At 34.3% G+C, this 26163-nt stretch overlaps 1 protein-coding gene and 1 long non-coding RNA gene across 2 annotated transcripts in view; one reads left to right on the top strand and one right to left on the bottom strand.

Annotated features, from left to right (window-relative positions):
• The window catches only part of LOC120351672 (micronuclear linker histone polyprotein-like), a gene marked incomplete at its 3' end in the record, with an annotated part of 46469 nt that extends 20548 nt beyond the window's left edge, over positions 1-25921 (top strand). Inside the window, 2 exon segments of the mRNA XM_039429620.1 lie at positions 22578-22781; positions 25763-25921. Of these exon segments, the coding sequence (XP_039285554.1) occupies positions 22578-22781; positions 25763-25921 (363 nt within the window).
• Positions 1428-8524, bottom strand: LOC120351535. Its single transcript, XR_005571452.1, has 4 exons — positions 8445-8524; positions 5219-5268; positions 2572-2703; positions 1428-1569 (listed from the first exon to the last, which is right to left on the bottom strand). It is a non-coding gene; the product is annotated as an uncharacterized LOC120351535 (long non-coding RNA).
• Positions 25922-26163: the final 242 nt, after the last annotated feature.

Below are 26163 nucleotides of genomic sequence, written 5' to 3'. Positions count from 1 at the left end.
TCTCTCTTTTCGGTTATCTTGAGACAGTCTCTCTCTCTCACACAATAGAGGGAAAGACTTATTGATCTTTGCTGTTGTTGGTGAGTAGTAGTAGTATTTTTGTGTGTGTTTGTTTTAATAGATTTCTACCAGAGTTTTCATGCATGTCAGAAAATGTTTGTGTTATATAATTTGACTATACGTCACCGTATGATTTTCAAGAATGCGATATTCTGCCTACTCTGTACTACAGCCTACGTCACGACTGCAGTTCCCCCACTCCAATTGCATTTCAACTAGAATACTATAGATGAGTGACCAACCTTCTGTCTACTAACTTTGAATGTTGATAACTTTTTACTTTCCTTGCCCTATTACCATAGGTAAGGAAAGTATTGCTTTCCGAAAAAAATTAAGGTACCCCAATTTCTAAATGTCTATACGTTTCAAGGTCCCCTGAGTCCAAAAAAGTGGTTTTTGGGTATTGAACTGTATGTGTGTGTGTGTGTGTGTGTGTGTGTGTGTGTGTGTTGTGTGTGTGTGGTGTGTGTGTGTGGTGTGTGTGTGTGTGTGTGTGTGTGTGTGTGTCTGTGTGGTATGTGTGTGTGTGTGTGTGTGGTGTGTGTGTGTTGTGTGTGTGTGTGTGTGTGTGTGTGTATGAGTGTATGTGCGTCTGTGTACACGATATCTCATCTCCCAATTAACGGAATGACTTGAAATTTGAAGCTTGAGGTCCTTTCACTATAAGGATCCGACACGAGCAATTTCGATCAAATGCAATTCAAGATGGCGGCTAAATGGCGAAAATGTTGTCAAAAACAGGGTTTTCGTGATTTTCTCGGAAACGGCTCCAACGATTTTGATCAAATTCATACCTAAAATAGTCATCGATAAGCTCTATCAACTGCCACAAGTCCCATATCTGTAAAAAATTTCAGGAGCTCCGCCCCATCAATGCAGATAGATTCCCAATTATCAGGCTTCACATACAATTGAAACAAAAAAAAATCAAGAGGAGTAGATTGAGCATGAAAATCTCTACAATTAATGTTCAGCAACATTTTCACCTAAAATTGAAAATAAGCTTTAAATTCGAGAAAATGTGATTATTCAATTGCAAATTATTGTTGGTTTTATTAAATCATTCACTATGAAGAGATAGCAGACCTCATGTGTGTCTCCAGCGTTATTGCCCTGTCACCAGCTGGCTCAAATATTTGAATAGTAGACTTGAGATGCGCGGGAACACTAGCGTCAGTGATCAATTTTCATAACGGCAAGGAAAGTTGTGTGAGTGCGCCACACCAGATTTTTAGATGAAGCTGTCACATTTTAGGAGGGCGTCAACCGGGTGATCAAAATAGGATAAAGCAGAGCTCCTTTTTAATAGGCATCAGGCAGGTGGCATGCTTTTAAATAAAGCTGTCACAATTTGCAACGTTACCTTTTTGGTGGGCGTCAGATGGATGATTCATGAGCCGATTTTCGTCGTGACTCTTCCACGAGTCAGATCCCCCGTCACTATCTTGGTTTGCGTCGACCACCGCCAATTTCGGAATCATTTCGGTGCGAAGCTTTTTCGGAGGGGTTCTGAACAATCAACCGTAATCTAGTTAAACCTTTCACATTAATAATAATAATAATAATAATAATAATATCGAGTGACCTGGCTGGCTCAGGTCTGGTGTCAGAGTTTTCAGGTCGCAACTGATCAATTTCAGGGCCTCTGACATGACCTAACGACTACTTTTTTAGGCAGCCGGGACCGACAGCTTAACGTGTCCATCCGAAACACGGGAGTGGCCCGAGATAAATTCTTGCCCGGGCCGGGATTTGAACCCGGGCCTCTGAATCACAAAGCCAGCATCTGATCCACTCGGCTACGGCCACTCCTACCTTTCACATTTATTTTATTTAATATTTTTATATTATATAAGGCCATGTGCTACTTACATGCTACATGTTCTGCAAATCTATAGTGAGGTCGACGTTATGATGGCAGAGGAGAAAGATAGGAGAAAAACATTGTCGATCCTCTGTCTTGTCAATGCCTTCTATAGACGGTAGCTGATACAGGTTTATTGATGTAATATTAACGGTTTCATTCTCGTCATCAATTATATTTTATTAAGCAAGAAATTATATTTTTCAATAATTTCATAATGAATTTTCATAATTAAGATTAAATATTTTGTTGATTAATTATTAATTCTACATTGTCTACATTGTTAAAAGACGATCTGGCAACCGGGCAAAGCGAAAAAGAGATAGTGCTATGCACTTTGTTGAATGAAAAGACAAGGATTGCAATACCATTGCTAATCAAACACTGTCATTATAACGTGGACCTCGTGTTGAATAATAATTAAGTTTTACTTCTACATTGTTAAGAGACGATCTGGCAACAAATCAAAGCGAGAAAGAGATAGCGCTATCCGCTTTGTTTAATGATAGACAAGGATAGCAATACCATTGCTAATCAAACACTGCCATTATAACGTGGACCTCACTGTACAACAGTTATGAATAAACTTACAATATGCGGTACCTACAAACATTGGCCAGTAATATTTTTACCAGTATATTGATTACCTGTTATCTTCGCTGCTATCATTGGAAAGATGTAGCAGCCTCTTCACAGCCGAAGCGGGACAAATAGGGGTGGAGGCCGAAGTCAACAATTGTGACTCATAAAATTGCCTTCGTTGAACGAGGGCTCCCTCACTGCAAATTTACACAAAATACAGCAAAATTAAATTTCTATATCAGCAATCAGTTCAACATAAAATCAACATGGTTTGGAACCCACTCAAAAGCTGTAGCTCCACTCATCTCTCATTTATAATAATTTATTTTGATTGTATTTGATCTGTTATTAATATCGAATTGTTATTTTATTAATTGAAAAAACACTGTTTTATTTTGTCACGTCACATCCACATTTATTAGACATTTTCAATTTCAATTTATTTATTCACACACACACACACACACACACACACACACCACACACACACACACACACACATAAGATACATCAATATGAAATAAAAATTAATTACATCAATAAAAAACATTACAGTATAAAATAAATAACATAAATATGAGAACACATTACAATATTAGAAGGCAATTATACATGTTATGTGGTGAAGAAGGGTAGAGGATCAAAGTTCTTCCAACTATGGCTATCCATGTCATAGGAAGGCTTTTGATCCTTGGAATTTTTGGAAAGGATTGGGAAAGGGATGTGATAGAGCACAAGTAGGGGAAGTGATCGCACTAATCAGAAAAGTTCTCTGTTAACTTTCTCAAAGGTAGAAGAAGTAGTTAATTTTGATCCAAGCATTGATATCTGTTTTTACTTTTTTGTTATTAATACAGACATTTAGACATTAATACTGTAAGTTATGTTACTGCAGTTTCGTGTAGAAACCAATACATCTTCATTTGTTATATTCTTGATAATCATTATAATGATAAGTTAATTTGTTAATATTCATTATTTTCTTTTTAGTACAAGGTTATGTTTCATTAGAACTCTTTCCCCACACACAGACTTGTCTATGTGGGGAAAATTCACAAGTGTTTTATAATTTTTTATTCATGTACTGTGTTTTGAATCTGTGAATAAAACATTATTTGATTTGATTATGAAATATTTTTCATTGATCTTTTCGGACCTAGCAATGTAAAAATTCATGATCAAATAACATCATCATATGTCTCATAACCCATTTCATCTTATCTGTCCTCGTTTTGACGTATCTAGGCACAAGCCTGGAGCTGCTGTGAGCATCATCCTCAAAGGGTGAGACAAAAAACATCACGAACCAGTAAAAATATCACCATATCTGTCTCATAACCAATTTCATCTTGTCTCGTTGTGACGTATCTAGGAACAAGCCTAGAGTTCCTATGAGCATCATCCTCAACAGAAGGTGAGACAAAAACATCAAGAACCAGTATAACTATCATAATTTGAATAAAAGTTGAGCCTCTACCCGACAAACTACGGGCGCTGCCAGATTGTGTGAAATTGTGGCTCTGCAATGTAAAAAAGGAAACGTGTTCTTTTTTGGGCTTTGAAATTTTAGGGTCCTTTAAACAGTAAAGCCTGGTTTTCACTAGTAGAGTTACTGGTCGAGTAACTGGCATACCAACTCTACCGAGCTAACTCTACTCTACTTACTTGGTCGAGTAACTGTTTTCACTACACTTGAGAATATTAGGTGAAGTGTGTTGTCTAGTGAACAGAACTAACCTTAAAATGTCAATACTTTTTAATAAATTAACACTTGAACTCTTATCAACAATTTTTAATAGTAATAAAATAACAATACTTCTTAAACTTGATAGCCTACAGCACAACTCTACTCTACTAGCTCGAGACTGTTTTCATTGACATAATAGTGGTAGAGTGAGAAGCGGTGGTGGGGGGAAGCAAGTGGTAGTGTACAATCACACTATGCTATCCTACTCTATTCTACTAGAAACTAGTACTCTATCATGAACGCTTACATTGGGAGAGTTCACAAGATAGTTAGTACTTGCCCAGGGAGCTCTACCACTAACTCTACTAATGAAAATATGAAAAAAAACTTCTTATATGGGTATCAAATTTATGAGTAAACTGTCGTCAGCTTTGAGAGAAAATGAGAATAAGGATATTTTCAAAAAGCTATTGAAAAAATATATAGCAAACGGGGTATACTGCAGTATCCAAGAATTTATGGATGGAGAATGAGGCTTTTGGGAGGGTTAAATTGTAATGTACATTGTAGAATGTGATGAATATATTTATGTTTATTTTGTACTATTTTATTTTTTGACAAATAATCCTTCTTGACGATTTCCTATACTCTTTCAAGAGTCTCCAGGAAGAAAATTTAATCAAATCAAATCATAATGGATAGAGAAATTCAAGGCTTAAACTCAATTGAATCAGCTGGTTGCTCGAACTCAGAATGAACCACATTATAACAAGCGAGAGTTGATATGGATTTAATCCAGCTTTATGTAAAATTTCGTTTAAACTAGCACTTGATCTCTGAAATATATTTTGAGTAGCTGTACTCTCTGATTGGGATTTATTATTACAGTCCCAAAGCACTATAGCTGAAAGTAATAATTGGAAACTGAAGAAAAATAATCCATTTAGAGTGAGTTAATTTAAACGGGCATGAATAGGAAGACTGCTGACAGGCTGACAGATTTAATTGAATTTCATTAAACTGACCTGAGTCATCCTGAAGCAATAAATCTAAGCTTTCCTCAGCATCCATAGTACTGCAAAAAAATCGAAAAAACAGAATTAGGATAAATTTAAAACTGTTGTTAGGATGGATTTCTTTATTTATATAAATAGCAATACATGGAGTGATCCGTGGTCTAGTGGATAGAGTGCTTGCGTAGCAGCATAGAGATCCCGGGTTCGAACCCCTCTCATTACCAAAAGTTTTTTAACCAGATCACTCCCGTGTTATCGGATGGGCACGTTAAACTGTCGGTCCCGGCTGAAGTATGACAGTCGTAAGGCCCATTGACGGCTTAAATTATATATTCAGGCGGTGGAACATTCCCGAAAGGAACTCCCCACCAACAAAAGCCATACGAATTTATTTTTATTTAGCAATACATGTTAGCTTTCATACCAATAAGTGATATAGTAAGGTGCCACTATGCTATGCATTGCTATGGTAATTTCATGCTCTGTATATATTGTAAAAATGGGAAATAAATTTTATTTATCTATATTTTTTACAGAGAAGCACTGATTGGGAGACAAAAACTAAGGATACTCCTTGTACTATTTCCTTCTCAAATTTAGATAATTGATTTTATTTGTTTGATTAAAAATGGTATTGCTATCCTTGTCCATCATTCAACAAAGCGGATAGCACTCTCTCGCTTTGCCCTGTTCCCAAATCATCTTTCAACAATGTAGAATTGATAATAATTTAACAAAATATTTCATCTTGATTATGAAATTTACTATGAAATTATTGAAAAATAGGCTTTAATTTCATGCTTAATAAAATATAATTGATTATTTTAAACAAGAATGAACCGTTAATATTACATCAATAAACCTGTACGGTATTAGCTTTCTTCTATAGAAGCATTGACAAGACAGAGGATCGGCAACGTTTTTCTCCTATCTTTCTTCACTACGATAATAAAGGTGCGTACAGATTTACGCGCCGCGAACATGAGTAATTCACTTTTAATCAGCTGATGCCAAGCTTTTTATATCTGTATCTTACCGTTTCTGTAAAAATACAGATATAGTCAGCTGATTAAAAGTGAATTGCTCATGTTCACGGCGCGTATATCTGTACGCACTTAACGTGGACCTCACTATAGCTAAAAGTACAGCGACTTAATCAACAAATTTTAAAATTATAAATTGAAGAATTATTGGGAAATGAAATGTAATTTGGATGACTATAATAAGTTATAGCAGTGTGTTGTATCTACAGATTTGCTGTAAATATTGAGAGTATAACAGTAAATATGGCAGTCTATTGAGCAAGGTGGGGTGGGAGAAATAGGCTGGAGTAGCCACATTCATAACATCTGATGAAACTAGCCAGAGTGAAAGTGGAGCCATTAATCTCCAGGAAGCATCTGGAGGAGGTGTATTTTGCTATGTTTCATAGCCATATCAACTATGGACTTCAGTCACTACCACCGTAAACAAAGCCGTAGTGCATTCGTGTGACGTCAGCACAGTTAGGACTCATACACCAATAAAAATTCGTTGATTTCAGCTGATCTATATCAGCTAGTGTTTTTATTGGTGCAGGAGTCCTACATGTGCTGACGTCACACGAATGCACTACGGCTTTGTTTACGGAGGTAGTGCTTCAGTTGTGGGGACATGTTCCAGGTTGTAAAGATGTACTGCTCCAGCAGAAGACCGCTCTAAGGATCCTGGATTCGGCGGGCTACTTGGACCCATCTTTATCAAGCTGAGAATACTCACGGTATACAATCAATATCTGACTCTCCCTGTTGCACGCAAGGAATAATTTCCACTTGCTCACAAGATGAGAAGACAGAAATTCCTGCAACACCACAGGAAAATCGAAAATAGACATCCCTTTCTGCAGGCTGAGTGAGAGGGAGGATTGTGTTCCAGTACTAGCCCTGAGGATTTACTGAACTCCGTACCTTGCACATCCTAACACTCCTTCATTCCATAATTAAAACGAAATCTCCTTCCTATCTGTCTGAGAGCTTTAAGTTTCTGTCTGAGGTCAGTGTGCGAGCAACTCGTCGTGGGGACTCACTGCTGTCTTTTCCTATATACAGGACAGCAACTTTCGAAAAGTCGTTTACCATCACGGCATGCAGACATTGGAACAATCTTCCCGATGAGATTAGGAGTATTGAAGGACGTGCTCGCTTTGGGGTGGAGGTCAGGCGGCTGTTATTGGCGGGTCTGCGGGGGTAGTGCGATGGTGGCTAGTTGCGATGCAATTTGTGGGCTGTGTGAATGTTGTATGAATGATTTTTGCTGAATTTTCTTGTATCAGCGTTCTTCCTATATTATTAACTTGAACTTATTTATTATTATTATTTAGTTATCTTGTAATTTATTGATTTACTTAATTTACTTTTGCACCAGACAAAATGGTTGATTTTTATTTACAATTTTATGCATTATTCTTAGTTCATATTGTTATAGTTCTTTTGTATTATTTCTTATTGTAATGTATTATTATTATTATTTGCCTGTAAGGTTGAGTGGTAGAAAGGACTTTCTAGTCCTAACTCCGCCTAATAAAGAGTATTTTCATTTCATTTCATTTCATTTACAACGCTTTACATGACAGTGTGAAGAACTTGGTTGACAGGAGTTTCAGAGCAAAAATCAAGAACTGATTAATAGAGTCAATAGATTGAAAGAATAAGACTTTGATATTGTCAATACCACTTTAGTCAATAGACTTCAAGTCTATGGACTTGGTTTTATTTCTCTTGACGTGTTCCCTTATGGACATGCCCTGGCGGCATGTCTGTGCTATGAACAAAATCATTATATTATTAGTCCATTCTACTCAGTGGAGGAATAATTGAGGCCACTAGAAACATCAGCTGAACGTCGAGTGATAAATATGATGCCTACAAACAAGGCCATCTTGATAAATTTGAAAGATTACTATTTTTAATTTTTTTATATGTTTGACTAAGTTTACAAACGTAAATAAGTGTATATTATTGACATAGTTTACATGTCAACCCTACGACAAGGACCAAGTCAGGTCCACTTTCTGACACAGTCAATCCAGATAATTATCTGGTCATGACTACGGAGAAAAGTATGAAGAAGTAAACAAGTAAGTAAGTATATTGTCAGACAAAAGATTTGACATAGGAAACGTTCCAGTAATACATTATTCACAAAACATAAATAGGCCTATTAATATCTTAGGAAAGCATAGTATTTTATTTCTCACCTTGCAGTAATTTCCGAAACTAGTTGGGTATCCGCAGTGGCAATTATTAATGCTTCTTGTTCCTTTTCCTCCTTCTCCTTTTCATCTTTGTCTCCTTTTGTCGTTCTTCCATACTGAGAGAAGTTAAGTCGAAAATTCAATTCTGAAAATGTTTTTTCGTGGTATAAAAATCTCGACTAGTTTAAGAAAAAATGAAGCATATCAGATGAATTACAATAACGTTAATAATGTGTAATAATTAATATGTGCTTTTGTATGGAATACGATCACAATGACTCAATAATTGAAGAATTGGCTTTCCAATTACCGTAGCTAATTGGCAGCTAATACAGATAGCAGCTAAAGCTGCGTTTACACCAAAGTTATCAACAAAATGTTTATTTTTCTGTCCTTATAGATTTTATTAGATTGAACGGAACTTAACATATACATATGATCATCATGTGTATGATAAGTTATGTTCAATCTAATAGAATCTATAAGGGCGGAGAAATAAAGATTTTGTTAATAACTTTGGTGTAAACGCAGTTTCACTCTATTTCCTATCAAAAAAACTAGGCCTATATTACACGAGTAACATCAGGGCATCTTCCACAAATAGGGATTAATATACAATTATAATAGAATACGATCGTAAATAACTCAGAACTTGAAATTTTTTTTCAAGAAAGTCTTGTCGAAAACCGAATCCAACTTGTTACATTAGTTGGTGGTTGTTCTCATACTGATAGTTATCAAAAAACTCATCAACTATCTAATATTGAACAGTGTTCATTGAAATAAGTTCAATTTATTTCACAATTTCCAGTAAATAGAAGTAAACATTTATAGAGTAATTGCTGTCAAATATTAGAAGATATAAAAATTACCTTCGGCGTTTTGTTGAGCGTGAGCTACGGTAACACTATTATAATTTCAAATTTAGAGAATAGGATGAGGGCATATTTTAATTTTCAATTACGATGGAAACTTTTGAAAGCAGTTTAAAATACTTTCGTCACAAATTAAAAATATAGACGAAGTATGGAAAATTTTACCAGTCAGTCACACAGAAATAGAATGTTCTTTTAGGTTAGTTAACGCAAATTTTGAAAGTTTTCTGTTTTTACTCTAATGGAGAAAAGGTGAACTATTCTCTATGCTACCTCAATATGTATTCTAATGGCATAGGCTATAAAGCCGGGTAATTCAAAAATAGAATAATTTATCGATTGAGAAAATGAAAAATTTTTTAACCGGTCGCATTAGACTATCTAATTCATTTTTACAATGGATTTGATTATTTTAAAATATATTGCTACCACTAAGAAATTATCTAGTCAATGGTTATTAGAGGTATTTTATCAATTTCTGAGATATTACCTAAAATGTGTAGCCAACTTATTGAGATTTTTCTGAATATAGGTATTGATAACCATTGGTTATATCAATTTGAAACCGATTCTTGGTCTACAGATCAAATTTTAAATGAAATTTAGCCATTCTAAAATATTTATAGTCCTATTACTACCATCAACAAATCATTCAGTAAATAGAAGATTATTTAAAAGTATAGTAGCTGGAAAATTTCTCTAGAGTAAAAACAATTGGGCTATATTTACCTATTCATTATAAGAAGAATGATTATTTTATTCTATGACACACAAAGCAGTGATTCTCATAGCCTATATATAAAAGACAGTCATCAAATTCATCATGGTTTTATGAAATTCACAAATTAATAGTACGAAGCCGAAGCAATATTAAAATTTCATAAATCCAACAAACCCATAAATTTTATGATAATTCTCAAGTTGAAAATAGCAGGTACAGGTAGAATCTCTATGATCTGCAGATATCCGCTAACTAAAAAACATTATTTATTTAATTAAGTTTGTATAATGAATTGACATTTCAAGTATCTTCAATTACATTATATTCATTCATTTATACACATAAGATGTATTACTTCACACACACAAGAGAAGATACAAAGATAAAAATGAACACATGATAGAAAATAGCATAAACAATCAAGAAATACTAATTAGAAAACAGAGGTGAATAAAAGGAATTAATATTAAAAGATTATTAATAAAATAATCTATATATATAAAAGCGAAATGGCACTCACTCACTGACTGACTGACTGACTCACTCACTCACTCACTCACTCACTCACTCGCATAACTAAAAATCTACCGGACCAAAAACGTTCAAATTTGGTAGGTATGTTCAGTTGGCCCTTTAGAGGCGCACTAAGAAATCTTTTAGCAATATTTTAACTCTAAGGGTTGTTTTTAAGGGTTTAAAGTTCGTCTTTTAGCATGTATATTCTTCTTCTCTCAATCTCTTAATTATAATTGAAATTTCCATATCATATGTTACTATAGAACTATAATCTAGATAGAGTACCTCTTCGAAACAGTTGTTAACTGGCAACTAAATTAATAATTTTGTCAGGTTGGCATTAAGTTGAGTTGACTTTGTTAGGTTGGCACCAAGTTGGAGATTTAAATGCATTTATCGCGGAGGAATTGATTGGGCACTGCTACTTCAATCCTGGGAATATTATATTTCTAGCCGTCAGGCTCGCTTCGCTCGCCATATCCGTTTAGCCAGACGTTTAGTCTGGACCCCCGACTGGATCGTCCTAACATATGATAAAAATGCTCAAATGGAAAATGCAGGCGAGCGAAGCGAGCCTGCTGATCTCATTCTCGGACGATCCAGTCGGGGTCCAGACTAGACGGATATGGCGAGCGAAGCGAGCCTGACGGCTAGTCAAATTATAAATTCGAGTTATTTTTCAGTTCACACACAGTTTGGTCTATGGTAGGCTAGAATGTATGAATTTATAGGACTACTTTCTTTTATTTATAAATTTTAAATTCAAATTTCATTCAACCATTACACTAATTAACATTTTTTATTATTTTTTGAGCTATCCAATAATCAACTGTATGTAATAATTATTTTAAATAAGATTCTGAATGCATCAAAATTAGTGTTTCCTTTCTCTCTATCAAACTTATAATATGCAACTCTGGTTGCGCACATCAGGCATGTTTTGCCCATGCAGACCATTTTCCAAAGATTTATTAGGCTCAGTGTATTCATGAAGTTGTATTTTTTTGTTGTTGTTTTATATTGAAAATGAGTACCGTACATAAGATTATTACTTTGTAAAGTGCATTTTTTTAAATATATATCTTTTGTCTGTCTTGTCAAAAAAAAACAATTATATAAGCTTATAAAATGGCCTTATACTCTTATGTGTAATATGGGAAATATACCCTTATGGGTACTACCCATAGTACCCTTTGAAATTAATAATTTTGCATTCTTAATCTATTGTTTTATTAATTTCGAAGTGTACTATCATTCTATTTTATGATGATAGCCCTATTTTGTATGAATAAGGTATAAGGACAAATATCATTTTAGCTGGGAGAGACCAATTGACAGCCGTTTATGTTATGCCACTTTATACTTCCGTGTCAAGCTGTCTCCAAGTTTGATCAATACAGATCAACTCAGCAACTGGTGTGGTTGGAGTTGGAATTGCTTTGTTAAAAAAATGTTTCTAGTTTCCCCATCTAAACTACCGTAGGCAAGGAGAGTATTGTTTGTTACATCTATAACACACTAGTAGTTACAAGAGCAAGAAAGTTATCATCTAAACTACACCGTAGGTAAGAAAAGGGGGTATTTTTTGTTACATCTATAACACACCAGTAGGAGTTAGACGAGCAAGAAAGTTACCATCTAAACTATCGTAGTTAAGGAGAGTACGGTATAATTGTTTGTTACATCTTAACACACCAGTTACAACAGCAAGAAAGTTAACTGAGAAAATCAACTAGGTTGACTGCCGATTTCAAACTCAGACTGTAAGTAAATCTGACGTGAATTTTACCGAATATTATTAACATATAATATATTTCTGATGTAAAGCTTAATTAGCTACAATTTTTTTATTATATATACCAGTAGGCTATCCGTAGTAGGTATCAGATAAACTTATTTATACTGAGGTCCACGTTATAATGGCAGTATTTGATTGACATTGGTGTTGCTATCCTTGTCTATTATTCGACAAGATGGATAGCACTATCCTTTTCTAGCTCCACAACGTTGCCAAATCCGTTTTTAACAATATAATTATAGAAATATAATTAATCAAGGCAGACAAATGGCAACGCTGTTTTCCTATCTTTATCCAATGTCATTATAACGTGAACCTCACTATAGTTGAACTTCAGTAGTATAATATGGTACTATGATAATTCATTCATTGAAAAAACACAGTTTAAAGCTGCGTTTACACCAAAGTTATTAACAAAATGTTTATATAACTTATCATACACATGATGAGCATAAGTGTTTGTCAATTTCCGTTGAATCTAATAGAATCTATAAGGATTGAGTTATTAACAATTTGTTAATAAGTTTGGTGGTAACGTAGCTTAAGGAGTGTACCTATTGTTTGTTACATCTATAACACACTGTAATGGAAGCAATTGAAAGTAGTGTTATTGAAATTAGTGACAATTAGAACGTAATATTTTATTTGCTGGCTGCCTAGCATAGGCTACGGAAAGCTTGCATTTTTTCAACCGATTGACGAGGTGAGGATCTTTCTCAGGGATGGGAACTGCCTAGCTTGCATCCCAGCCTGGGAAAGATAGTTTCCATCCACTCGTCCCATCAACAGTTTCCGGCTCTTCTTCCCCCCTGCCGTAGTCTAGTTTTCCACGTGTAGGCCTAGGAAGAGTCGGACCTGAGACAAAAATTGCATTCTTTCCGTGCACTCTTGTTTTAACCGTTGAAGCGAACACAGCGCGCTCAGACATCAATTCGTTTCGGGAGTGTGGATCACCAAAATCATCGTTTAATGGATTTCTTCAGCATCTTCATTATGGGTGAGTCCCGAATATTAATCCTACTCAAATGACAAGGGGCGATCGAACTTTATTTGCATAATGATAGGGTTTTCTTGTTTATTTGTACCATTCCAAATCTCTTTCAATGTTTTTTTTTGTATTAGGCTAGGCAGCCAGAGTAGAGTCAAATTGTTGTAAAAATTTGGTAGAGAAAATTTTAAATACAACAAATTTTCATAGAGTAAAAATTAGCTTTCTTTAACCACGTCTACCCTTTGGTAAAAACAGTTCATTAATATCTAATCTACCCGAGATATTACAACACCAATTATAAAAGCAAGAAATAAGCTAACTGAAAGAATCAACCGGGTTGACTGCCGATTTCAAACACAGCGTGTAAGTAAACCTGATGGGACTTTACTATAAAATATTATTAATATATCACTAATGTATAACTGAATTAGCTACACATTTTGTTATTATATACCCAGTACCTATATTAATGTCTAATGAATGTGGATGTGACAAAATAAAACTGTGTTTTTCAATTATAGAAAAATTCCACAGTATCAATCCTCATTCAACAAATTTTATCAATAATTCATTCATAATGTAATACTGAACTGTAAATACTTATTCTTATAAATGAATCGATTGATTGAAAATTTTCTTTGAAATGTAACTGATTAGTATTTGAATAAAACTTATTTTAATTTATTCTTCAATTATAAACAGAAGCAAATACCTTCTTGAATAGCTGTTTTCTTCTTTCAAATTCCACAGAGCAATAAGCCAATTTTTACTTTCCTTGCCCTATTACCATAGGTAAGGAAAGTATTGCTTTCCAAAAAAAATTAAGGTAACCCAATTTGTAAATTTCTATACGTTTCAAGGTCCCCTGAGTGCAAAAAAGTGGTTTTTGGGTATTGGTCTGTATGTGTGTGTGTGTATGAGTGTATGTGCGTCTGTGTACACGATATCTCATTTCCCAATTAACGGAATGACTTGAAATTTGGAACTTAAGGTCCTTTCACTATAAGGATCCACGAACAATTTCGATCAAATGCAATTCAAGATGGCGGCTGAAATGGCGAGAATGTTGTCAAAAACAGGGTTTTTCGTGATTTTCTCGGAAACGGCTCCAACGATTTCAATTAAATCTATACCTAGAATAGTCATCGATAAGCTCTATCAACTCTATCACAAGTCTCATATCTGTAAAAATTTCAGGAGCTCCGACCCATCAATGCAGATAGATTCCCAATTATCAGGCTTCAGATACAATTGAAAAAAAATCAAGTGGAGTAGATTGAGCATGAAAATCTCTACAATTAATGTTCAGTAACATTTTCACCTAAAATTGAAAATAAGCTTTTAATTCGAGAAAATGTGATTATTCAATTGCAAATTATTGTTGATTCTATTAAATCATTCACTATGAAGAGATAGCAGACCTCATGTGTGTCTCCAGCGTTATTGCCCTGTCACCAGCTGGCTCAAATCTTTGAATAGTAGACTTGAGATGCGCGGGAACACTAGCGTCAGGTGATCAATTTTCATAACGGCAATGAAAGTTGTGTGAGTGCGCCACACCAGATTTTTTACTTTGATGATTGAAGAGTGATGCCGGAAATTTTCAACCTCCACGCACATCAATATATCATACTTTTGTAAGCGGGAATTCTTCCACTACGGTACCCCCATCACTGCACAAAATATTTCAATACGTTACCTTATTGTACCAGTTTAGCAGTTTTAATGTAAAGTTTAACCATAGAGAAACAATAGCATAAGTAGATATCCCATGGTATAGGGCGTTTATGTCGCAACTTTTACTGTTATCTCAAGCCGATTACTATTGATTATTATCAAATTTTACTGTTTTGTTGGGGTGAGAGTGTATGAACGGCACAATATGAGAGACTACCAGCGTCACACAGCTTCACGGGAAAGAATTACATGAACTAGCGGCTTGAGATAACAGTAAAAGTTGCGACATAAACGCCTATACCAGGGGATATCTACTTACGCTATTGTTTCTCTATGGTTTAACGCAGTGAAAATTATTGAAAATAACAATTTATTACACTTTCCCATTGGAATTTTCTAGCAGATGATGTGAAAAAGTAGATTTTCATCTAAACGGGAAGAAACATATAGCGTTCAGTAATAAAGATCTATAGCATGAATTGATATTTTTAGTCTAATTTGCCCAACATTGATTAAGATTTGCTTTGCTCCAATAGTATATATAAGTGGTACCTTGCTATAGTATCACGATCTATATTAACAATGTAATTACTAATCTCAAAACTTTAGGAGGTACTCTAACATAATACTATTAATTGTAATTATCTTTAATGAAAAAACCCACGTCATCATACTCTGTTCATGAAAAATTAATCTATTTATGATTTATATTTCTTTATCTATATTTCCAGTATTGTAATTGTATGTAAGAATAATAATAATAATAGGCTAAAATTATTATAATCTAATTGATCAATTTGTGTGTTTCATGCTCAGAAAAAATGGCCATCAAGCTTGACGATTTTCTCTCCAAAAAGAAAGAAGTCGCTCCAATTTTGGATTTATCTAAATGTACAGCGAATAGCAAAGAAGAGTTGAAAAAACTCTTAGAAAAAGTGCCTGAATTCCGCACGAGACCTGAGAAGGTATTTAAGAACCATATTTGATTATTAGAATAGAATAGAATGACTTCTTTATTTGTTGAAGTGGCGAAGTTTGAACGGTAATGTCTGCTCTATCACTATAGAGCACTTAAGCACGTCGTTAGCAGAATATAAAAATACAATACAAAATATACATAGATAATAAAAAAAGATAGAAACAAAACATGACAATAAAAGGTAATAAATATGAGAGTTCAATATTGAATGATAAAAGTCTTTGAAAATAAGTGTTTTTCAATAAACTTAATCACTTCAGTGCTGAAAGAAAAAGCCCAAAAAATTTGAAACAAATATGAATGGGCAATCAAAAGTCAGTAGAGTTAAAGTAATGTCCGTACCTATTAGCCTATTTATTACCAGGTGTTTCAAAAAGAATAACCCAATTTAAACAGTTACATTTATTGAAAAAAAAAAATGGTATACACAAACCAATTCTACATAAAATTACTGACAGAAGTATCAAGTTTATGATGATGTATTATAAGTGTTCTATGTGCCCTCATTTTGAGGCTCGGACGACATCTAGACGGTAATCAAATTCAAATTCATCCCAGACTGTTCGCAAGATGTCTGACTTCTCGGACTGTAGCTACTGCATCATTACCCTGGCTTTCAGCTCATCAATATCAAGTGTTAAGGTAGAAACATAAACACGATCTTCAACGTTGTTCCTCTCTTAGCACTTGATATTGAGGAGCTAAAAACCAGGGTAACTGATGCAGTAGCTAATGTCCAAGAAGACAGACATCTTGCGAACAGTCTGGGATGAATTTGCGGCTACCGTCTAGAATGTCGTCCGAGCCTCAAAAGTGTCTGAGCTACTGTTTTAAATTGTGTTAAAATTAAATTCGTATGACTTTTGTTGGTGGGGAGTCCCTTGCGGCAAGGTCCCACCGCCTTAATATATAATTTAAGCCGTCAATGGGCCTTACGACTGTCATACTTCAGCCGGGACCGACAGTTTAACGTGCCCATCCGATAACACGGAAGTGATCTGGTTAAAAAAAATTGGTATTGAGAGCAGGGTTTGAACCCGGGATCTCTATGCTGCTACGCAAGCACTCTATCCACTAGACCACGGATCACTCCACAAATTGGGTCATTCTTTTTGAAACACCCGATATATATTATATTTTGTAAGAATCTATATAAAAGTGAGATACTAGACGGTTGTTACACCATTATCGATCTCTAGTAAACTCAGTAATGTATGAATGATGAATGGTTTCTTCAAATAAGTGATTGAAGAGATACCTGATGTTGAACTAAATGAATTTGATGCACTATATCAGCAATATTTACTGCTTCCAACCCACATCGAACGATTCCAATACATCTATATAATATATAATCAGTGAGTGAGTGCCATTTCGCTTTTATATATTATATAAAAGCGAAATGGCACTCACTCACTGATTGACTGACTGACTCACTCACTCGCATAACTAAAAATCTACCGGACAAAAACGTTCAAATTTGGTAGGTATGTTCAGTTGGCCCTTTAGAGGCGCACTAAGAAATCTTTTGGCAATATTTTAACTCTAAGGGTTTAAAGTTCGTCTTTTAGCATGTATATTCTTCTTTCCCAATCTCTTAATTATAATGGAATTTCCATATCATATGTTACTATAGAACTATAATCTAGATAGAGTACCTCTTCGAAACAGTTGTTAACTGGCAACTGAATTAATAATTTTGTCAGGTTGGCATTAAGTTGAGTTGACTTTGTTAGGTTGGCACCAAGTTGAAGATTTAAATGCATTTATCGCGGGAAAATTGATTGGGCACTGCTACTTCAATCCTGGGAATATTATATTACTAGCAGTCAGGCTCGCTTCGCTCGCCATATCCGTTTAGCCAGCCGTTTAGTCTGGACCCCCGACTGGATTGTCCTAACATATGATAAAAATGCCCAAATGAAAAATGCAGGCGAGCGAAGCGAGCCTGCTGATCTCATTCTTGGACGATCCAGTCAGGGGTCCAGGGGGCGGAGCCCCCTGGCTAGACGGATATGGCGAGCGAAGCGAGCCTGACGGCTAGTAAATGAATACGGTAAATGACATTCATATTTTAGTTTGCATATTACTTCTATCAATCATTATAATGTTTTTGTTATAAGATAAAGCCAGAAGACATCAAGATTCGTGAGAAAGATTTCACTTTTAAAACGCCGAAACGGGAGCTAAAACCTCCGAGCATTCGCGAATACCAATTTGTGGACCCGGTGCCAGCTGAGATGCGGGGAGTTCGCTTGGAGGACCTCAGCTCTGTCAACATTCCTTGGAAAATGCTCACAACACTGAGACCCAAGAACAAATTGGAGGATGAGTTTTTTTCCAGGTGGGTCAACATTAATCTTTTATATTGTTGCTGTTGCTAATATACCGGTACACAAATAACTCTCTTCAAAGTTATTGATAAAACATTTAGGAATATGAAAGGCTACATGGTTTTATAAGATATGTATTCATATGAATATTATTATAAATTTGATTTAATCGATTATTCTTTGCATGTACATTTTAAAAATATTTGGCAGTTCGTCATATATAAGAACTAACAACAATAAAAACAATAAATTGTTCATAAATATAAACATCAACAAAGAACACAACAAGAAGAGCAAATCAATCAATTAGTTAAAAATAATCATGATTAAATGAAAATTCGAGTGAAATTCTGTAAATTTACATTTATGTGAATCAGTTAAGACAGTGGCGTAACGTACACCCCCGCTGCTCCCGCGGCGCGGGGGGCCCGGGCTAGGGCCTGGATAATATGTAGGCTAATTTGGGTTTTCTGAAAGAATAAAATACCCGGTCTAGGCGGGGGCCTGGGTTAGGGCCCGAAATGATAATTATATATTGCATATTTTAAAAGAAAAATTAAATAATCATGGAAGTAACTTTTGATAAAAAAGCAGAAGTTTTATTGTGGAAAATGACAGGTTTCATTCATTGTGTAAGAAGAAATATGCAATAGAACAATGTTATCAGTCTGGTTATAGAAAGCAGTGATTGCAGAACTTGGAGGCTTGTAGGAGACATTAAATAAAGGTTTTCATAAATTATTATCTTTATTATTTTAATAAATCATGAATCTTAAGACTACATACTACTTATTAACTCTAGTTCCAGCTCTAAAGGTTGGATTCTATATTTGTAGCTTAAAACATAATTCTTGACTTGAATTGTAAAATTCAATCGAGAACAAGTTTTATTTTTTCTACCAAGCTATGTAATAACTCATGAAAGATGTACGTTCACATTAGAGTTTAATGCATGGGATTAAGGGAGAAGGGGGCTGGAGAAAGGTGGTACGTTTTTAGAAGAGGGGCCCGGAGTTTTTTTTGCGGGGGGCCCGGTTTGGAAACGTTACGCCACTGAGTTAGGAATAATCATGATTAAAAGAAAATCCTTTAATGCTGCAAATTTCCATCTGTAAATAAGTTAAGATTTTAGTTTAGTTCTTTTATTAAGCAAGAAATTATATTTTTCAATAATTTCATAAAGAATTTTCATAATTGAGATGAAATATTTTGATAATAAATGATTAATTCTACATTGTTAAAAGACGATCTGGCAACAGAGCAAAGCGAGAAAGAAATAGCGCTATCCGCTTTGTTGAATGGTAGACAAGGATAGCAATATACCATTGCTAATCAAACACTGCCATTATAACGTGGACTTCACTATAGGCAGAGACAAAGAAAATAGGCAGAGACAAACTTACGCTTATCCTTTCTTGAAATAGGCCTGTTAGTACCTTTTTTTCAAAAAACTGTAACAGTTTATTATTTATATACAAATACAATTGAGGTAAAAACAACAGGCATTCGCCCAAAACTGTTCTAAACCTTAATTTGGAATACCGTACACAGTCCAAAGGTTATGTAAATGATAACTTAATTCACACACTATTTTGAGTTCAAAAAATGTATCTACTACAATTTTGAATTTATCAGATTAATTAATTAAAAATTTATTACAAATCCAAACAAAATCTTCCTTCACAATATTCAATTTCAATTCAATTCAAATTTATTTATTCAAGTAAGTCACAATACATTCTGGTTCATACACGAATCTACAATAAATTACAGTACAACAGCTAATTATGCAACAAATTTCACATATTATGAAAACTTATTAATTACAATTAAGATTGAATGGAATGTTAGGATATTGATAATATAGTACCTATTGTAATGTAACTACATAAATCAGCGGTTTTTCAACAATGAATAAATGATAACTTTAATGAATAAATATATACCCCACTATAAATTATATGTGTTGGGGTATAAGTATTAGTTGCTTATTGCGTGTTATAATTACTATTTACAAACTTCATTCACTGATATATATAGGATTAAAGTTTTTTCTAATAAAATTAGTAAAAATTTATAATACAAACAAAATTATGAAATTAGTAGATAATATTAATATTAAATATTAATAAGAAGGTTATTTTAGAAAAATGAAAAACAGTAAAGAGAAGAATGAAGAATAAATAGTTTCAATATTTACAGTCTAACTAAATTTTCACAATTTTCCACCCCAATATCAACCAACCAGGAAAATAAACTTTTCTTGAACCTGTGTCTATTGAATTCTGCCCTAATGTAACTTGGTATTGAATTGTAAATTTTTGGTCCCAAATATATGTAGTTTCTTTGCCCAAATGTAGTGTTCATCCTTGGTACTATTGAATGCGTGTTTCATGCCTATCACAATCACATAAAATATAGAAATTTCACTTAAATCCACAAATTATACTCATGTTAAAATTCTAAACATATATTTTCTGATCATATATTTTATTTGTGTATAATAAAATATGAATAAATGGAAGGTCTACAATTATTTATGACCACGTGCCTATTGCTTTTGTAGCCTGATATGGTGAATAAAATGAATCTTGATAGGACATGATTTTAGTGTAGCCTACTCGCCATTGAGATTATGTTATATGTGTGAGTTACATTAATATGTTATGTTATGTGTTAGGTTGGTAGAACTGGGCAAGCTGCGACTGCAGACAGAGGAGCGTGAGAAGCGCATCAGCGCCACCGACTTTGTGCGCAAGATGAAGTCGAAGGCGGGCATAGTCGAGACACGTGTCGTGCCTGCAAGGAGTGCGGCGAGGAGTTCTGTGCCGCGAGGCGTGTCACGAGTCCTCTACGAGGTACGGTAACGCCAACAATATTAATCGATGAAACTGATTAATAATAAATAAATGAATGTTTATTTCTCCAAATAATAAAAGTACTACATCAATATTACAGAAAATATTAGATAGTTTATAATTACAGAAATTTCTTTTAATGTGACTTCTACATGTTTAGTGTTGAAATTGACCTACTCCACTATGGCGTACCATGTTCAAGAGTAGGTTAAAAATAAATTTAGTAGAGTAGGTTATATTCCTAAGACTCCACTACAATAATATGTGTTGGGGTGATCATAATATTCTTATCTGAAACATGAACAGAAAAAGTTAAAATTTAGTTAGAGGTGTGAATTGTGTGTTGGAAATTGCTACTACATAATTTTTGTCACTATAGTGAGGTCCACGTTATAATGACAGTAGAGGATGGAAGATAACGTTGCCGATCCTCTGCCTTGTCAATGCCTTCTATAGACGGTAGCTGATACAGGTTTATTGATGTAATATTAAATGTTCAATCTCGTTTAAAATAATCATATCGTATTTCATTGAGCAAGAAATTATTTTTTCCTACAGTTACGTTGAAAAGTGGCCATTGCTGCACTGATTACAGAACGCAAAGAATCACTTTTCCGCTCTAGTGCGGGAAAAAATTTTTCTGCACTCCAGATTTGCAACATGGCAACGCAAAATACTTAGTAGGTTATATGGAGCACAGTGCAGCAAAATCAAATGAAGTTGGTAACAGTGACTGAGCTGCTATAGTGAGCAGAGGTGCAACGCGCTAATTATTATTCATTATAAATATTATATACCAAGTACAACGAGAACTTTAGGATTTTAGGATTAACGTTTTTATCAATAATAATTACACAGATTTACATTTGATGGATTTCAGGCAATTTTACCCATAATTACCCACTTTTCATATTCAATGGTAACTGTAGGAAAAACTTAATGTGAAATACGTGCGCAAAGCTCTCTGCTGCACTCAAGAAACCATTCCGCCCTCGCCTACGGCTCGGGCGTAAACGTTTCTTTCGGTGCAGCAAACTGACACTTTGCGCACTAGTTGCACAAATAACTATTTCAATAATTTCATAATCAAGATTTAATATTTTGTTAATTAATTATCAATTCTTCATAATATATAACCAAAATAAATTTCAAACTAATGAACTTTCAAATTTCAACTAACTTAAAACCACTTCACTCACATGGGCTACATTTTAACAAATTAACAAAAACAATATAAACATCTTGAAGTACCCTTTATTTTTCAAAAACTTTAAAATAGTTCAACTGTAGTTGATCTAAACCCCAACTAAAGACCTAATAATTCAACTAACTTATAACTATAGAATTTCTGTCCAAATTACTGAAACCCTATTTGCGTTTGATTGAAGGCGTTCGTGCGCGAGGACCCGTCGTTGGCTGCTGCGGGGGCGGTGGTTGGGGGCGGCAAGGGGGCGGGAGGCGATGACGAGGAGAAGGGGCGGGGTAGGTCCAGGAAGAAGAAACGACGCGCCAAGTCGAGGGTTGTGACTGTTATGGGGGGCGGAGCCACCTCCTCGTCAAGGGCCAGGGACAAGAGTCGCAGTAAGAGCAAGGTATCGATTAAATTCAATCCGACACGTTAATATGTAGGTCCCGGCTGCCTAGAAAGCAGTCGTTAGGTCATGTCAGAAGCCCTGAAATTGATCAGTCGCGACCTGAAAACTCTGACACCAGACCTGAGCCAGCCAGGTCACTCGATATCAATTATAATTATTTTTAAACGGGAATCCCAATTAAATGCTGTAAATCACCCCGACGACTTCTGCTACTGCAAATATTGACAACAGGGTAAACAGCTAGATGGAAATTCGATGAGCACTACTATACAAAAATATACAAAAAACCATCTAGCTGTTGACAATCTCTGCATAGCAGCGCTCATTTTATACGAAGCCATCTAGTATCACTGAGATTGTCAGTTTGGTGTAAGCATTCATGACCGGCAATGAGGAGGTACTGGGTTCGATTCCCGGGCTGATAATTTTTGTATAGTAGCGCTCATCGAATTTCCGTCTAGCTGTTTACCCTGTTGTCAATATTTGCAGTAGCAGAAGTCTTCGGGGTGATTTACAGCATTTAATTGGGATTTTCTTTTAATAATAATTATTAATTAATTATTAGCATTTGAACAATTAATGCAACTTCCAATTTATTTCCATCTGATATCAATTATTATTATAGATTAAGTTCATTTGTGATCTGAATAAAATAGATGAACTCAATAAATCAATATATAATATATTCAACAAAACGTAATATTAGGCTATGTTTTGTGGTTGGTCAGTCATATATTTTCAGGACAAGAATTTCATGAGCGTCAGATCTTGATGGGTCGTTATGGCTGTGCACCACGCATTTAAAAACAATATAGTATACCAAAGATTCTCAACACAGACCAAGGAGTACAATTTAATTTTGAGCAATTTTACTTTTTGAAATATGGTCGCCTATAGTGAGGTCCACGTTATAATGGCAGTGGATAAAGATAGAAGAATAGCGATGCCGATTCTCTGCATTAACTAATTATATTTCTACACTGTCAAAAACATAATAATTGGCATCGTTGTGGACCTAGAAAAGGATAGTACTACCGGCTTTGTCGAATGATAGACAAGGATAGCAAAACCAAAGTTGATCAAATACTGTCATTATAACGTGGACCTCACTATAGAGGTGGAATCTTGGGGGAGAACCATCTCCCAATTAGTAGCAAATCAATCAATGGAATTGAAAGGATTTATTCTCTAAGATATTAATTATTTCATGAAATATTTTATAATATTAAGTTTGTTTTTTGGTCCTACAAAATTATTTTTTAATACCTATGTAAATATTTCTTATTTCAGTAATAATAATGAGAAATATCTCTTCTATGTTTGGCTTTGAAGCATCTTAATTCAAAAATATACTTTCTGTGAATAGTTCTGAGATTGACATGGTTACTTCATATAAATACTTGGGTTTTTTTTTTTTTTTTGATAATAGAATGAGATGGACCTTTCATATGACTTCATGAAGAAAAAACTCAGAAAATACATATATGCCTTTAGAATGATGAGTGAAATTCTGGATAGGAGAGAAATCAAAATGGCCTACTTTGCAATGTTCAATCCCTTCTAGAGTTTGGCATAGTAGCATGGGGGCGCATTGAGACAGCTCTGCAACCTCTCTTCATTGTCCAGAAGGCCATTCTGAAGGCAGGATTCAAAAAGAGCCTCTGTACCCAACAACACTCTTTTCAGTGAAAGCTCAGTATTGACAATAAGACAACTTTTATCAAAATACTATATACATTTATACTCAAATATGCACATCCTCAGGACCGTGACACATATTCGCAATACAAGATATGCTAGTAACATGGTATTGCGGCTATCGCCCTGCAGAAAGCTTTCTCTCAAACCAATTCCTTTTACATTTGTCATGTTCTATATCGAAACTTAACGTCCTATTTTCCACAACAAATATTATTCAATAACATATCCAAAACAGATTTCAAATTAAAATTAAAGATTTTCTTATTACAATTAGGAATAGATAAATCAGAGAATATTATTTCAACTAATTACAATAGTCACCATCAAAACTAATACTGATGATTTTTTGTGCTGAAGGGAGCCTATATCTGCAGTTTCATTCTTTTATTAAAGTTAACTTATTTAGTAACGAAAGGGATGAGAATATTATACATAAAAATTATAAATTCTATATTTTTCTGATACTATATATTATTTCTCTCCCTATAAAAACATGTTTTAGTAACTCTGGTCTGCGCACAGGCATCTAGCCCATGCAGACCATTTCATATTATCATTGTGCTCATTCCTTAAATATATTTGTGTTTCTCATCGTTTTCCTTAAAACCTGATCCACATTAAGATTTATAAACTTAAATTTGAAATTTAAATCAATACTTTCATTTATTTTACATAAAATTTCATTGACACTTTACATAAAATTTATTTTACTTATAAATAAATATACGGTAATTTTGTTTCTAGGATGATGTTGTAACACAATGGTTATTAAGTTTTTTTTGTATGACATGAATGAGCACAGCATGTTTTATTTTGTTAAATGATTTTTTTTTTGAAATAAAGAAACTTTTGTCTGTCTGTCTGTCGTTGAAGACTGAACATTTTGTGAAGTGAACAACTACAAGACTCAACCTATTTCGGACTATGTGTAACCTTATCTAAATTGGGAGAGGAATAGCACAAGGTTATCTATTTTTTCTATCCCCTATCATTTTGATAATGTATTTATTGTATGAATCAATATTGATTCTCAGACTATCTAGGAAAATGTATATTGATTTTTTTTTAAATTATTAAGTAATATATGGAATAAATATTTACCTGAAATTGATATTCTTTGAAATGAATATTCTATTTATAATATCGATGCATTCTATTTATTTTAAATACATTAAATGATAATACCACTCAATGAAGTTTTTAGATTACTAAATACTGTAACCTATTATTTCCAGATGAATAACCACAGTTGCAATTATATTTTCAAACTTTTTCAGGCAACAAGAGATGGGAGAAAAAGCAAGAGCAGAGATGGTCGCAAAGGTGGCTCCGGATCGAGAGGACGGAAGTCGAGCAAAAGTAGAGACCGAAAAAGCAGCAAGAGTGGAGACAGAAGCAAAAAGAAAGTGCGAAAGAAGAAAAAGAAGAAGAAGAAAGTTAGCACTAAAGAAATACCGGAGGGCGAGTCTTCCGATTTAGAATGATGATAATAATATGTGACTTTTCTACTTTTCTAGTAGCCTCTATCATCCAAATTCTTCATTCCATATTCTACACCTCTCTATTCCATTCAATCTCATACTATCAACAAAACATATACTAAAGTAAGGTCCACTTTATAATGGCAGTGTTTGATTAGCAATGGTTTTGCTATCCTTGTCTATCATTCAACATAGCG

Source organism: Nilaparvata lugens, chromosome 5, assembly GCF_014356525.2.
Source record: "Nilaparvata lugens isolate BPH chromosome 5, ASM1435652v1, whole genome shotgun sequence".
In the NCBI taxonomy this organism is placed as follows: Eukaryota; Metazoa; Arthropoda; class Insecta; order Hemiptera; family Delphacidae; genus Nilaparvata; species Nilaparvata lugens.
The sequence above is the reverse complement of the archived record's forward strand: the minus strand, read 5'-3'. Positions and strand labels throughout refer to the sequence as shown.